The sequence below is a fragment of the Numenius arquata genome, chromosome 25, assembly GCF_964106895.1.
Source record: "Numenius arquata chromosome 25, bNumArq3.hap1.1, whole genome shotgun sequence".
Taxonomy (NCBI): Eukaryota; Metazoa; Chordata; class Aves; order Charadriiformes; family Scolopacidae; genus Numenius; species Numenius arquata.
This window is the reverse complement of record NC_133600.1, coordinates 4,558,340-4,572,662: the sequence shown is the minus strand read 5'-3', so window position 1 is coordinate 4,572,662 and position 14,323 is coordinate 4,558,340. Positions and strand designations below refer to the sequence as shown.

Here is a 14,323-nt window from a genome sequence, read left to right as displayed (position 1 = left end):
CGCTGCACTCGGCCGAGGCCGCGGCGCGCGGCGAGGACGGCGGCACACCGCGAGGACCGGGCACCGGTAAGGGGCTACGGGCGAGGGCGGGGGGCTGGTGGCAGCATGGACCCCCCCATGCCGGGGCTCGTCATTCCCCGGGCTCGGGCTGAGGCTGCTCCCAGTGCTGGCCGGGGCGTGGGGGGCTCAGTCCCAGGCGACAGGGGGGGCTCTGTGGGTGCAACCGTCTGAGCCACCCCCTTTGCACCCCAGTTCCCCGGGGGACGATGGGTAGTGGGTGCCCGTGGTTGATCATTAACGTGGTGCCGGCGGGATCACAGCATGGCGGGTGCTGGGGGCCATCCTCGTGGCCTCGGGCCTGCGTCCCCCAGAGTGGCCCGTCCTCGGGGACACCGGGGAAGGGGGGTGCTCTGCCGGGGGGGCCGCTGCGGGGCCCTGAAACCCGAAGCGGGGGCTGAGCCTGGGCAACCGCCGAGGCCGAGACCCGGCGCCCATAAATCACGGGCGGGAGGAACCCGCGTATCCCGATCCCGGGGCGGGCGGGGGGGGGTTCCCGCCGCCGAGCCCCCACCGGCCGCCGCTCCCGGAGCTCCCCCCTCCGCAGGGACGGCGATGCGACGGAGCCGGACGGCGCTGCCCTTCCTCGGCGCGGAGGTGAGACCGGCGCCGCGACCGGCACCGGGACCAGGGGGCATCGGGAGGGAGAGGGGGTGTCCCCAGGAGGGTGTGGGGGGTGTCCCCGGTACGAGCGTCCCAGCACCGGGCCCCCGGGGAGCAATAACCGGGATGGCGGCGCTCGGCGGGAGTTAATTATCCTCTTAATGGGCGGTTAATTATTATTCACCTCTGCGTAATTGCGCGCCGGCTCCGGGGGTTTTTCCAGCGGGGTCCCGGGGGAGGCGGGGGGGTCCCCTCCGGTGGCAGCGGGGGGACGGGACGGGGGAATCACGACGGCTCCGTGTGCTGCGACCCATTCACTCCCGGTGGACCGGCTGTGCCCTTGTCGCCGTGTCCCCCCTTTCTCCCGGTGCCACCGGGGCGCAGCGCAGCACCGTGCCCGGGAGGGGGAGCCCGCGCGCTACCGGCGCCCGGTGATGGGGGGGGTTCCCCGGGGGAGGGACCCCCGAGGTACGGGGAGGGGAGACGGACACACGGACACCGGGAGCAGCACCCTGCAGAGCTCCCCGGTACCGGTACCCGCGCCTCTCACCGCCGCCCCGTTTCCCCGCAGCGCTGCCGCGACGCCGCCGAATCCGCCCCGTCGGGACCGGGAGCGGCGGTGGGCGCCGTCCGACGGCGTTTCTCCGGGACCCCCTTGTTGCCACCGCTGGGCTGCCGGTTGGCGGAGGCGGCCCGCGGCCCCGAGCCCGAGGGGGCCCGGGTGGTCTTCACCATCGAGGAGAGCGGCCCCAGCAGCGGCGACGAGTCCGAGCCCCCCCGGTAAGAGCAAAACGGGGGGGAAGGGGGAGGTTTTCTCGCCCCGCTGGCACCGGGATGGGGTTACCGGACACGGTGCTGCCGTCGGTGCCGCTCCCGGTTTCAGCACCGGCGGGCGGACAGCGGCCCCGGGGCACGGGCACCGGCACCGGCAGAGCACCCGGTGCCAGCGGCTGCTGCTGGGCTCGGGACAAACCCTTCTGTCCCCGTCCCCGCCGCTCCACTCCCGGGATGTCCATCCCACTCACCGGCTGTCCCCATCACCCCCGTCCCTGTCCCCCCCATCCCCACCACACTGTCCCCATCCCTGTCCCCTCTGTCCCCACCCCCTCGTCTCCATCACCCCGTCCCCATCGTCCCCATCCCCTCGTCTCCATCACCTCTGTCCCCATCACCCCCATCCCTGTCACCCTCACCCTGTCCCCATCGTCCCCATCCCCTCGTCTCCATCACCTCTGTCCCCATCACCCCCATCCCTGTCACCCTCACCCCGTCCCCATCGTCCCCATCCCCTCGTCTCCATCACCCCATCCCCATCGTCCCGATCCCCTCGTCTCCATCACCTCTGTCCCCATCACCCCCATCCCTGTCACCCTCACCCCGTCCCCATCGTCCCCATCCCCTCGTCTCCATCACCTCTGTCCCCATCACCCCCATCCCTGTCACCCTCTTCCCGTCCCCCATCGCTGTCCCCAACCCCTGTCCTCATCCTCCTCACCCCCTCCTTGTCCCCGGCCCCTGTCCCAGCTGGATGCCACTGGCCTGGCCCTGCCCGAAAGTGACCTCGGTCCCTCCCGCTGTGGCTCGGCCCAGGCTGCGCTGCTGCAGGGTTATTTTTGGGCCATTACCCCCCCCCTCCCCCCGTGCGTGTCCCAGCCTGGCTTGCGGGGACAGCATGGGGCTGGCACGGCTAAGGGACCTGGCTCCGGTGTCACTCGATGTCCACCCCCTGCACAGACACGTGTCCGATGCGGACAGCCACAGCCCGGGAGGGGACAGGGACTGGCTGTCCTGGGAACGGGGACTGGCTGTCCTGTGGCCAGGCAGCTCGGGGGGGCCGGCAGTGCCCCCGCCCCAGTGTCCCCTGATGTCCCTCTGTCCCAGTGTCCCTCTGCTGTGGTGTCCCCATAGTTGTGCTCGCCGTCCCTTGGAAGCCAGTGGGGACCCCTCCACCAGGACTGCCACCTGGCAGCTTTTGGGGTCCCCACAGATGCTGCTGGGCGGGTGCCACCTCCCATGGCTGGGCCAGAGGCACCTCCACCAGTGCCACCGCCACTGGCGAGGCCTCATCCTGCTTCTCCCTGTCCCTGCCGGGCAGCGAGGAGGAGTTGGGGACAGGATTTGAGCCCCAGGGTGGATTTGGATCTCATGGGTCCCTCAGTGGCACCGTAGCACGGCCACACCGTGTGTCCAGGATGCTCCAGGCTCAGACACATCACTTGGTGGCACCACGGTGTGTCCACACTTCATGTCTAGGATGCTCCAGGCTTGGCTGTGTCCATCTGTGGCACTGTGGCACGGCCGCACCATGTGCCCAGGATGTACCCAGGGTGCTCCAGGCTTGGCTGTGTCCCTTGGTGACACCGTGGCATGGCCACACCACACGTCCGGGATGCTCCAGGCTCAGACGTGTCCCTCAGTGGCACCATGGCACAGGCCGCACCATGTGCCCAGGATGTACCCAGGATGCTCCAGGCTCAACTGTGTCCCTCGGTGGCACCGTGGCACATCTGTGCTGTATGTCCGGGATGCTCTAAGCTTGGCTGTGTCCCTTGGTGGCACTGTGGTGTGTCCACACCATGTGCCCGAGATGCTCCAGGCTCAGCCGTGTCCCTCAGTGGCACCGCGGCACGGTCACTCCATACGTCGCGGCCGCTCGGGGCTCAGCGTGGCATTTTGCCGTGTGTCCGGGCAGAGCACTCCTGCCCTTGTGGGAGCAGCTGCCGCCTTGGGGACAGCAATGTGGCCGGTGGCACGGGGCCAGCAAGGGGCCACATGCCCGGGTGCACACCGTGCTGGCGCAGCCCGGGGAGGGGGGGACGGGACCCGCTCCATGTGCCGGCTGCCGGAGCCAGACAGTTGTTTAATTTCCCAGGCGCGGGCGGGAGGGGGATGGAAAGTTTCCCGGGGCTGCCGGGGCCGGGGCTGGGACGGCCACTCGCTTCCTGCTCCGCACCGGCCGGCAGCGTGGTCTCGCCGCCACCGCCGCTGCCGTGCCGGGGGTCCCTGAGCTGTGCCATGCTGCCCACTGCGCACCACTCACCGGGGGCTTCACCGGCCGCGTCCCCCCGCAGTTCCCCCCGCAATTCCCCCGTCCTCTTCAGGAAGCTCCTGATGAACCAGGGCATCCGCCTGCAGCGGCGCTTCACCGTGGCGCATCCCCTCTGGTAAGGGGGGGGACGCTGGCGGGTCCCCGGCGAGGGGCCGCGCTCGGCCCCGGGGGGGTGGGAGGAAGCACCGGGCTGCGCTGTGGGAACAGGGTCAGTTTAGACCCCCCCCCCCCAAGCGCTCTGGCATGTCCCCAAGGCTGTGGGCCCACGGGGACGTGGGGGACGAGTAGGGGACAGTGGGGGTCATCACACGAGCTGGGGCTGAGCCGGGCAGGGGGGAGCTGCTGGGTGAGCATGGCTGAGCACGGACGCACTCATTGCAGCGATGGCCATGCAGGGGCCCAGCAGGTGCAATGGGCGTCTGACCCACGGCAGGGGGGCCGTAGTGGGGAGGGCAGAGGGGCTTTTCCCAGCACGGCGTGGCACCAAACCACCCACCATGGCACATCCAGGCACCTCACTGCCCCCTCTCTCCCCCGCATTGAAGCTCTATGGGGTTTGGTTTGGGGGTGCCCCCTCCCCGCCTGCACCCCAGGGTGCCGGTGGGTGCCAGCCCCACCAGCGCGGGCGCCGTTGGGGATCAGCAGATCCCTCCACAGCAGCAACAGCATCTATTTATAGCAGCCCCCGGCCCCCCCCCGCACTCCCCCCGCCATCCGGCACCGCGCGTTGGTTATTAATGCCGACAGCCCGTCACTGAAACGAGGGGGTTTCGTTCGGCACCAGCCCCATGGCGGGGGCTCGTGTCCCCCCTGCCCGCCCCGGGGGGATGTCCCCTGGGGTGGCAGCGGTGTCAGAGGTGGTGGCAGGGGGCCGAGAAGAGACGCGGGCATCACCCTCGGGGCCGGCGGAGCCACAATGGGGCTTTGTGTCCCCGGTACCATCGGGGACGAGAAGCAGAGGCAGGAAAACAAGGGGCTGCGGGATGGCATGACGCGGTGCCTGGCTGGCACTGCCGCTGCCGCTGCCGGGGACGGCCACGCCACGGGGACCAGGGCTGCCGGAGCGGGGAGATGCTGCCGGGCAGCCGGTGCCCGTCCCGGAGGCACTCCTGCATCGGGTAGGTGCGGGGCTCCCAGCGGCGCGATGGGGACGGGTGGCCCCCGGTGGCCCCCACGCTTTCCCAGTTCACCCAGTGCTCTGGGGTGGCTCGTCCCCGTTCCCCGTGGCGGTGGTGGCTGCGGGAGGGGACAGGCGCCGGGTGACCCTTGGCACGTCCCCGCGCGTAGCCTTTCCCATGACCCCGGGGCCAGCGGAGCAGGAGGAGGGTGAGGCGGCCATGGCCACCACAGGGACACCGCAGGATCACCAGCCCTGTCCCCTGTCCCCCCATGGACCCGCACGGCTCTCAGGTGGCTCTGGTTGGGATGTCCCCTGGCTGCCACCAGTGTGTCCCCAAAGGCCAGGGCTTGCCTTCCCCTGAGATTCCTGTCCTTCGACATCCCCTGGCTCTGTGCCACGGCCAGGACACTGTCCCCCCCAAGGGACATGGCACCCCGAGCCGAGGCTGACGGAGGCTTTGGGGCTTTCTAGGATTTGGGGCAATGTGGGACCACGGTGCTGGGGACAGGGAGGGGACAGGACGGGCAGGAGCCGGCCCTCCCAGGGTCTCTGGAGCTCTGGAGGCTTCAGGGCAGGGGGTCCTGTCCCACCTGGGTGACATGGGACATGTCTTTCCTAGCTGGTGTCCCCAGTCCTGGACCCTGCCGTGCTGGCAGGACATCTGGGAGGTATATGTGCACTGAGTTGTGACCGTTCTCAGCACCATGGTGAAGGAGCCGGCAGGGCCAGGCTGGGTGGTGACCCGTGTCACCGCAGAGGCCATCGAGCCGGGTGGGTGTGCTGGGCTGAGCATGACGGTGGCACGGAGAGCCTGGCAAACCCAGTGGCATCCCTCGAGCTGTGCCGAGGTCCCTGGGCCACCCACCCCGTAGCAGCCTTGTCCCTTCTCCCCTCGCAGCTTCGACCTGGAGAATGGCCCCCCTGGCCGGGGCACGCTGGACCCCCAGTCCAGCCCGGGTGCGGGGCTGGTCCTCCAGGGCACCTTCTCCCATGGCCAGCGCCGCGAGTCCTTCCTCTACCGCTCCGACAGCGACTACGACCTGTCCCCAAAAGCCATGTCCCGCAACTCCTCCATCGCCAGCGACCTGTGAGTCCTCCCCCAACAACCCTGACCCCCACCCCGAGTCCCCCCAAGACCCCTCCCTGAGACTCACACTCCCTTTTCTCCCGCAGGCATGGAGAAGACATGATCGTCACGCCGTTCGCCCAGGTAGGTGCCATCCCCGTGCCCTGGCAAGCAGGGGACACAGCCCTGTACCTAGTGTCGGGATGGGTGTCCCGGGGGGGGGTCTGCCTGGCCCCAGCCCCCTCTAATATCCCCAGGTCCTGGCCAGCCTCCGCACCGTCCGCAGCAACCTGACCCACCTCCAGGACCGTGCCGGCATCAAGTGAGTTGGCCGTGGGGTGGATGAGGGTCTCGCCCAGGTGGGGGGCTCTGCCCCATGGCAAGGGGGGACACACACCTCCCTGAAGGTCCCCACCACTCAGCCCCCTGCATTTCCCAGGCGAGCATCGAGCAGCAGCCTGCCCTCCGGGAGCAAGGCCAGCCTCACCGGTGAGTGCTGGAGGAGGAAGGATGGGGGGGAAATGCTTTTTGGGGTGAGCTGGCTGTCCCTGTATCCTCGGGGATGGGTCCTGCTGGGCCCTGGGGTGTTCAGCAAAACTCCCCCAGGCTGGGACAGATCTGTGGCTTTGCCCTTTGGGATCCATGTCTGGTTTTCGGCAGCTCCTCCCGCCTGGCCGCCCTTCGCGCTGTGGCGGCGGTGGAAAGGCTCCCGTTGACGTCAAACCTTCCATTAATAAAACCCCGGCGGCGAGCAGGGCCCCGCGGGAGCCCAGCTGCCCCGGGGCTGGTTGTCACCCCGTGGGGACAGTGTGGCACGCCACGTGCCGGTGCTGGGGTGCGATGGGGATGGTGTGAGGGGGCTCAGCCCCGTTGCCCGTGGATGCTCGACCCCGACCCCCCAGCTGGTCCCCTGCATCCCCCGTGTCCCCAGCCACCCTGCTCAGGGGGTGATGTGAGCAGCCAAGCCGGTGAGCCCCCAGGCTCAGTGTGGCACAGCCACTCGCTGGCACCGTGGCCGGGACCCTGCGTATGCCCCTGTGCTGGGTTGCCGTGCCGCTGGCAGGTCCCTTGCCAAGCCTGTGGCTGCCCCCGGCAGAGGATGCCCACCAGAAGCTCTCGCGGGAGACCCTGGAGGAGCTGGACTGGTGCCTGGACCAGCTGGAGACGCTGCAGACCAGGCACTCGGTCAGCGAGATGGCCTCCAACAAGGTAAGGGACCCCGGCACGGAGCCCCCCATCACCCTGGGGGGCACGGAGAACCCTGTGCTGCAGAGTCCACTGGGATTTGCAGCCAGGGATCCTGCCTGCCCCCCGGAACACTGAGCCCTGCCTGCTGCCCGCAGTTCAAAAGGATGCTGAACCGGGAGCTGACGCACCTCTCGGAGACCAGCCGCTCGGGGAACCAGGTCTCGGAGTACATCTCCAACACCTTCCTGGGTGAGGACTCCCCGGGGACACCTCTGTCACCTCTGTCACCTCTCTGCTGGTGGCAGGGTAGGCTTTGCACCGGCAGGGACCTGGGCAGGAATGCTGTGGCACCTCCTGGCACCGGGTGCCCATGGGGACAGTGCCAGCGGCTGGTCCCGCTTGCTTCTTGCAAAGAAATTAAATGGAGGGAGGGAAAAGGGGGTTTTTCCCAGGTGTCCCCATGCGATTTGCTGCCTTGGAGGTGTCACAGCCTTTGTCCTGTCTGGGAGTGCTGGTGTATACTGGTGCATACTGTTGCATACTGGTGCAATGGGGCTGTTGGGGCCATCCTTGTGCTGCTGGGGGGGTGTGTGCCCAGGGCAGGATCTGGGTCCCATGGCAGGCAGGGGGGTGAGGGAAAGCGGTGGGCATCCCCATGCAGCCCCTCCCGGTTGCTATGGCATTGCGGTGTTATCTGTGCCAGATGATATCATCAGCGTGACCGGAGGGGATGCCGCGAGGAGGGGGGGGAGGGATCGGGCTCCCTCCCTGCTAACAGCCCCCCCCCATGCTGTCCCAGACAAGCAGCATGAGGTGGAGATCCCCTCGGCGCTGGCCAAGGACAAGGAGAAGGAGCGGAGGAAGCGCCCCATGTCCCAGATCAGCGGCGTCAGGAAGCTCACGCATGGCTCCAGCCTCGCCACTGCTGGCATCCCTCGCTTTGGGGTGCGGACGGACCAGGAGGGGCTGCTGGCTAAGGTGGGCCCCAGTGTAGGTGACCTGGCTGGCTGTGGGGTCCCCAGCACTGGCCCTGCATGGACCTCTCTTCCTCTGGTCCCCAGGAGCTGGAGGACACCAACAAGTGGGGGCTCAACGTGTTTAAAGTCGCTGAGTACTCGGGCAACCGCCCGCTGACGGTCATCATGTACAGCATCTTCCAGGTGAGCATCCCAACAGGATGTCCCTGTCCCCATGCTCGGATGGGAATGAGCCATCTCCTGCCTCCCTGCAGGAGCGTGACCTGATGAAGACCTTCCGAATCCCTGTCAACACCTTCATCACCTACATGCTGACTCTGGAGGACCACTACCATGCTGACGTGGCCTACCACAACAGCATCCACGCTGCTGACGTGGCTCAGTCCACCCATGTCCTTCTCTCCACGCCCGCACTGGAGGTGAGCCCTGGTCACCCAAGGCCACTGAGGCCACCAGGTGTGTCTGGTGGGACCATAACACATCTTCAACGCCTTTTTTTCACCATTCCTAGGCTGTTTTCACAGATCTGGAGATCATGGCTGCCATCTTTGCCAGTGCCATCCATGATGTTGACCACCCCGGTGTCTCCAACCAGTTCCTCATCAACACCAGTGAGCCGGGGTGCAGGGATGGAGCTGGGGGCTGGGGGGGGACCCTGGTGTCCAGGAGCCATCCCTGGATGACCGGTGCCATCTCACAGACTCAGAGCTGGCGCTGATGTACAATGATGCCTCGGTGCTGGAGAACCACCACCTGGCCGTGGGCTTCAAGCTTCTCCAGGAGGAGAACTGTGACATCTTTCAGAACCTGAGCAAGAAGCAGAGGCAGTCACTCCGCAAAATGGCCATTGACATGGTACAGGGAGGCCTAGACAACCCCAGGGTGGGGTGTCCGGGCTGGGGGGCTTTGTGGTGGGGTCAGGCTGAGCCCCATTCCTGGCTTGCCCTGCCCAGGTGCTGGCCACGGACATGTCCAAGCATATGAATCTGCTGGCGGATTTGAAAACCATGGTGGAGACCAAGAAGGTGACCAGCCTGGGCGTGCTGCTGCTGGACAACTACTCTGACCGGATCCAGGTGGGTGCGAGGACGTGGGTGGGGAAACCTTCCTGGTGTTTGCAGGCGTTGGTCCTGGCTCCGGCCAGGGCTACTGGGATGTCTTGTTTGGTGCCACCACCCCTCCCAACCCTAGTTGGCCAAGGGTGTTCCTGGCACCGGGGTGGTGGCCCTGGGGGACAAAAGACTTTGGGTAAGTGATGCCATGGTGGTGTCCACAGGTCCTGCAGAACATGGTGCACTGTGCCGACCTCAGCAACCCCACGAAGCCGCTGGAGCTGTACAGGCAGTGGACTGACCGCATCATGGTGGAGTTCTTCCGCCAAGGCGACCGGGAGCGGGAGAAGGGGATGGAGATCAGCCCCATGTGCGACAAGCACACTGCCTCCGTGGAGAAGTCCCAGGTGGGGAAGCAACCTGGGGACAGGGTGGGGGCCACAAGGCCAGGCTGGCGACTCAGCTCTGCCTTCCCGCAGGTGGGCTTCATCGACTTCATCGCCCACCCGCTGTGGGAGACGTGGGCCGACCTGGTGCACCCCGATGCCCAAGAGATCCTGGACACGCTGGAGGACAACCGGGAATGGTACCAGAGCATGATCCCGCGCAGCCCATCCCCACCACCCGAGGGACCCGGAGTGTCCCCTGCTGCCACCGACAAGTTCCAGTTCGAGCTGACACTGGAGGAGGAGGAGGAGGGTGAGTCGGACACAGAGCTGGAGGGGGCCGAGAGCCCCTTGGATGAGGACAACAGCGGCTCCAAGACACCAGCCACAGACGACTCAGAGTTGGCCGACACCGAGCGCCTGTCACCCGGCCCCGCAGACCAGGACTTGCCTGTCACTCGTCCCAGGGACGTGGACAACCGGCGGGCGCTGGAGGAGACGCTGCCGAAGGATGGCAGTGGCGGTGGATGCTCAGTGCCGGGGCCTGAGGGCAGCCATGGGCTGTGCCTGGACACAGAGGGCAACGTCACATTCCTGCCCCTGGGCACGTAGCGGCACTGGCTGGTGGGTCCCCTTGCTGCCGCGGGGACGTGGGACTGGGCACTGCCCCGGCAAATGCTGGGGACAGTGGAGAGCTGGCAGTGGAGACCACCGGCACCACAGGGTCCGGGGTGGCCACCAGGACGTGGAGGGACCCAAAGCGTATCTCCATGCAGGACCTGAGCAGGTCCTGATGGGCACAAGGATGCTGCTTGGCCTCCTTCAGTGACTGTCCCCTCTCCCACCCAGTGTCCCCATGTACAGATGGTGGGAAAGGCACTTGTCCCCTTCAGACAGGGGTTGGGGACACCGTGCTCCTGCTCCATCCCAGCCCTGGGGATGTCATGCCCCACAGGGCTCCGAGAAGAGGTCCCCCATGGGGCTAGGCACAGCCAAAAGCATTTCGGCGTCTCTCTGGGTGACCCCTGGCAGAACAGCCGCCCCACGGCGGTGCTGGTGACAGTCCCCGGCACAAGGGACCTCAATGCGGCCACGCACCGGGGCACGGCACGGGCACGAGTCAGTGGTTTATTTATTTGGGGATGAGTTCACTTTTTAAAGCCTTTCGTAGCTCACTTTTTAATACAAGCCTCACCTCGGCGCACCCACACGCGTTCCGGTGGCAGAAAAGCCGCTTTTCTGCTCTGTGATCAGCACCTAAAATGCTGCATTTGTATTTTGCACTTGGGGCCCCGGTGGGTGCCGTGACCCCCTCCCCGTGTCACCGCAGGGACCGGGGCAGCCCCCGGGGTCCTCTCGGTTTCTTCCTTCACCTTCCAGAGATTAAACCTGGTTTGTTCCCCCCTCAAAATGCGAGCCTTGGAAGCGTCTTTTTATGGTGTTCTGGGGGTTGTTAGGGTTGTGCTGGTTGGGCCAACGTCCCCCAGGGGCCGGCGTGGTTGGTGGCCCCCGTCTCCTGATGGAAGGGCTTTGCTCCGTGTTTGAACAAAAGCGAGCTCCTCCCTGGAAACGCCGATCCATCACCGGCAAACACAGCCGGCTAAGGTAAATATTTAATCGCCGGCTTGGCGCGGCGGCGGGGCCCGTTCCCTGGCTCTTCCGCATTGCTCCCAACGGTGATTTATGTCGGCAAACACGTCCCCACCCGCGGCACTGCCCTGGCACACGGGGCCCCGGCGGCTCTCACCCACCGTCCTCCCCCGTCGGCAGCGGGGACACGGCAGCCGGATGCTCCTCTCCCGGCCCAGCCGGTTTCCAGGGCTTGGTCGGGAGTGCCGGGTGCCGCATGGGCCGGCTGGTGGCTCGGTGCCATCTCTACCTCGCCATGGGTGCAACCCCCCCCGCCTCTCCCGACGGAGCGAGGCCGGTTGATAAGGACCAGAGGAGGTTCCATGGTGTCAGAGCTCCCTGAAATGGCCTCATGATCTGGCGGCAGGCTCTCTGCCGGGCTGGGGCTGGATGAACGGGGCTGGGAGAGCCATGGAGATGCTGGGAGGGCTGGAGCCCCTCCGCTGTGGGGACAGGCTGAGAGAGTTGAGGGGGTTCAGCCTGGAGAAGAGAAGGCTCCGGGGGCGACCTTAGAGCCCCTTCCAGTCCCTAAAGGGGCTCCAGGAAAGCTGGGGAGAGACTCTTGGTCAGGGAGGGGAGCCATAGGACGAAGGGGAAGGGTTTGACACTGAAAGAGGGGAGATTGAGATGAGATCTGGGGAAGAACTTCTTTGCTGTGAGGGTGGTGAGAGCCTGGCCCAGGTTGCCCAGAGAAGCTGTGGCTGCCCCATCCCTGGAGGGGTTCAAGGCCAGGTTGGAGGGGGCTTGGAGCAACCTGGTCTGGTGGGAGGTGTCCCTGCCCAGGGCATGGGGTGGCACTGGGGGGGGCTTTAAGGTCCCTTCCAACCCAAACCACTCTGTGGTTCCATGAACTGGCTGAAAAAGTCCCTTTGGCCCCTTGCTGGGCCGAGGGGATGCGGCCTTCATGCACCAAGGAGGGTGGTGGAGCCCGGAGGAGGTATGGGGCAGCACCCATGCCGGCTGTGGGCTTTGGGTGGAGAAGAGATAGGTGTGGGCTGGGGAACATGGCTGCCCCGGGGCCTGTGGAGCCACCGGCCGGGCCCCCGCCACCCTCCCATGGGGCCGCCATATGCTGCCTTCCCCTAATCCCCGCTGATTGCCTCAGGGCAAGGGAGGACGCAGGGGCCTGGCAGGACATGGCCACCCACCTGTGCCCGCTCCAGCTGGGCCGGGCTCTGGGGGCACTGGGAGGTACTAGGAGCACTGGGGGCACTGGGGGTTACTGGGAGAACTGGGTGTACAGGGGGGGCACTGGAAGCACTGGGCGCCACCTCAGGGCCAGGCGCCCCTGTCCAGGGATGGCGTCAGGTTGACCGTACCCGCAGGCCTGAGGGGGGGCCGCGCTGGCCATCGCGACAGGGGATCATGTCGTGATAAGAGAGGCCATGACTGTTCGCCCCCCCCACATTTGAGGGGATATGGCTGCTTCCCCCCCCCGAGCGGGAATGGTCCGCCCCGCGCCCCCCGCCCGCCATGGGGGTGGTTCAGCCCCCGGCCCCCTGGCCGCCGCCGGGCCGCACCACTGCGCGCTGCGAGGGGGGGGGGACGGCGCCCACCACCGCACTGGGAGGGGGGGTGTGGTCTCCTCCCTCCCCTTCCCCGCCCCGCCCGGCGCGGCACCCTCCGCCTGTCCATCACAGCGCACTGCCGGCCAATCAGCGCTCTCCTCCGGGGCCCGGCCGCTGACGTTAGTTCTCATTTACATACCGCGCCCCTCCTTCCCCCTCTCCTCCCCCCCCCCCCCCACCTCTTTTTTTCTTCTCGCCCCCCCCCACCCCCCCCCGCGGCGACGTCATCCGGGTCTGCAGCCGGCGGGGCGGCGCGTGCCGCTGCTGCAGTTGCTGCAGGAGGAGGCGGCGGCGCGAGCGCGGGCTGGAGGTGAGCGCGCGCCCCCGCCGACACCCCCCCCCCCCTTACCCCCACCCTTCCCCTTCCTCCCCCCCCCCCCCCCCCCCCCCATCGGCCACCCCTCGGAACCCTCCCTCCCCCGATGCCCACCCCCCCCCCACCCCCCCCCATACACAGTCCCCGGGGCACCCCCCGGGCACCGGCACCGGGGGCAGGGAGGGGCGGGCGGGGCTGCGGCGGGGAGTGGGGGGGGGGGCACGGCCGCTGGCGGGGATGGCGGCCGCAGCGGGGCGGGGGGGGGGGAGATGGATGCAGCGAGGGGGGGGGCGGTGGGTTTCTCTCGGTGCACCGGGGACCGGCCGGGTGCGGCGGGCTCGGGCCTGCGGGGAGGGGCCTCCCTGCATCCCCCTCCCTGCGCTGCCCCCCCCCCCCCGCAGCACCCTGCGCACCCCCCCCCCCCCCGAGCATCACCCTGTACCCCCTCCCCCCCACCCTCCCCAGAGCACCCTGCACCCCCCGGCATCACCTTGTAACCCCCCCCCCCGCAACCCCCCCAGCACCAACCTGCACCCCCCTCAGCAGCACCCTGCACCCCCCCGAAGCGCCAACCTGCGCCTCCCCCCCTCCCCCCCCCCCCACCGCAACACCTTGCACCCCCTCCCTGCAGCACCTTGCACCCCCACCCCCATGTGTGCCCCCCCTCCCCCCCCCCCCAGCAGCACCCACTGCCTGGCATATCCCCCCCCCCCCCCCCAGCACCCTGCACCCCAGCATCCCCGGCTGAGCACCCAACCTTTTGCACCCCTGCCCGGTGTCACCCCCCCCACCATCAACAAGCACACACACACACACACACCCCCCCCCAAGGACCCCCCCCCGTCACCGCAGGGGGCTGGGCACGGCGCTGCAGGTGCCATTTTGCAGGGGAGACGCAGGAGCGGCTGCAGCCCTGCCAGGGGGTCACAGACCATCCACCCCCCCGCCCAGTAATGGCAAACGTGGGGGTCTGCGCACCCCACATCTGTTGTGGGCACCTTCTCGGGGTCCCCCGCGCTGGGGGGGGGGACGGGGGATGGGGGACGGGGGGGTGACAGGAGCCGGCCTTGGCAGAGCCCGTCAGGGCCGGGTGACAGCGATGGGCGACCCCGCCGGTGGCAGCGCGCCTCACCCTGGGGGCTGCCCACCCATCTCTTAGGTGAAAATATGATTTAATGGTGGGAAACGGTTCCGGATGGCGGCGCCGGTGCCAACCGGGGTCCGGCATGGCGTGAGTTTGCCGTTGTTCCCCACGCCGCCCCCCCCCCACCACCACCACCACCATCACGGCCCTCTCCTCTCTCCGCCTTTG

General features: G+C 67.9%; 1 protein-coding gene across 2 annotated transcripts; it reads left to right on the top strand.

The window, feature by feature from the left end:
• The first annotated feature begins 3,549 nt into the window (after positions 1–3,549).
• PDE4C (phosphodiesterase 4C) lies at positions 3,550–10,905 on the top strand. Of its 2 annotated transcripts, XM_074163845.1 has the most exons (16): positions 3,676–3,824; positions 5,728–5,916; positions 6,003–6,039; positions 6,153–6,217; positions 6,335–6,384; positions 6,798–6,800; positions 6,992–7,104; positions 7,239–7,332; positions 7,883–8,061; positions 8,145–8,243; positions 8,315–8,479; positions 8,572–8,671; positions 8,761–8,915; positions 9,014–9,136; positions 9,337–9,519; positions 9,592–10,905. In XM_074163845.1, the coding sequence occupies exons 1-16, from the start codon at positions 3,676–3,678 to the stop codon at positions 10,108–10,110; spliced, it is 2,223 nt and encodes a 740-aa protein (XP_074019946.1). In that variant the 3' UTR covers positions 10,111–10,905. The 2 variants fall into 2 exon arrangements, with proteins under 2 accessions (XP_074019945.1, XP_074019946.1); XM_074163844.1 differs by lacking the exon at positions 6,798–6,800 and having other exon boundaries at positions 3,550–3,824.
• The last annotated feature ends 3,418 nt before the right edge of the window (positions 10,906–14,323 follow it).

Coding starts and splice junctions, on each gene's coding strand:
- PDE4C (XM_074163844.1), top strand. CDS start 3,550: ATGGAAAGTTTCCCGGGGCTGCCGGGGCCGGGGCTGGGACGGCCACTC. Junction 3,825..5,727: donor ACCGTGGCGCATCCCCTCTG/GTAAGGGGGGGG, acceptor CTCCCCTCGCAG/CTTCGACCTGGAGAATGGCC. Junction 7,105..7,238: donor GCGAGATGGCCTCCAACAAG/GTAAGGGACCCC, acceptor TGCTGCCCGCAG/TTCAAAAGGATGCTGAACCG.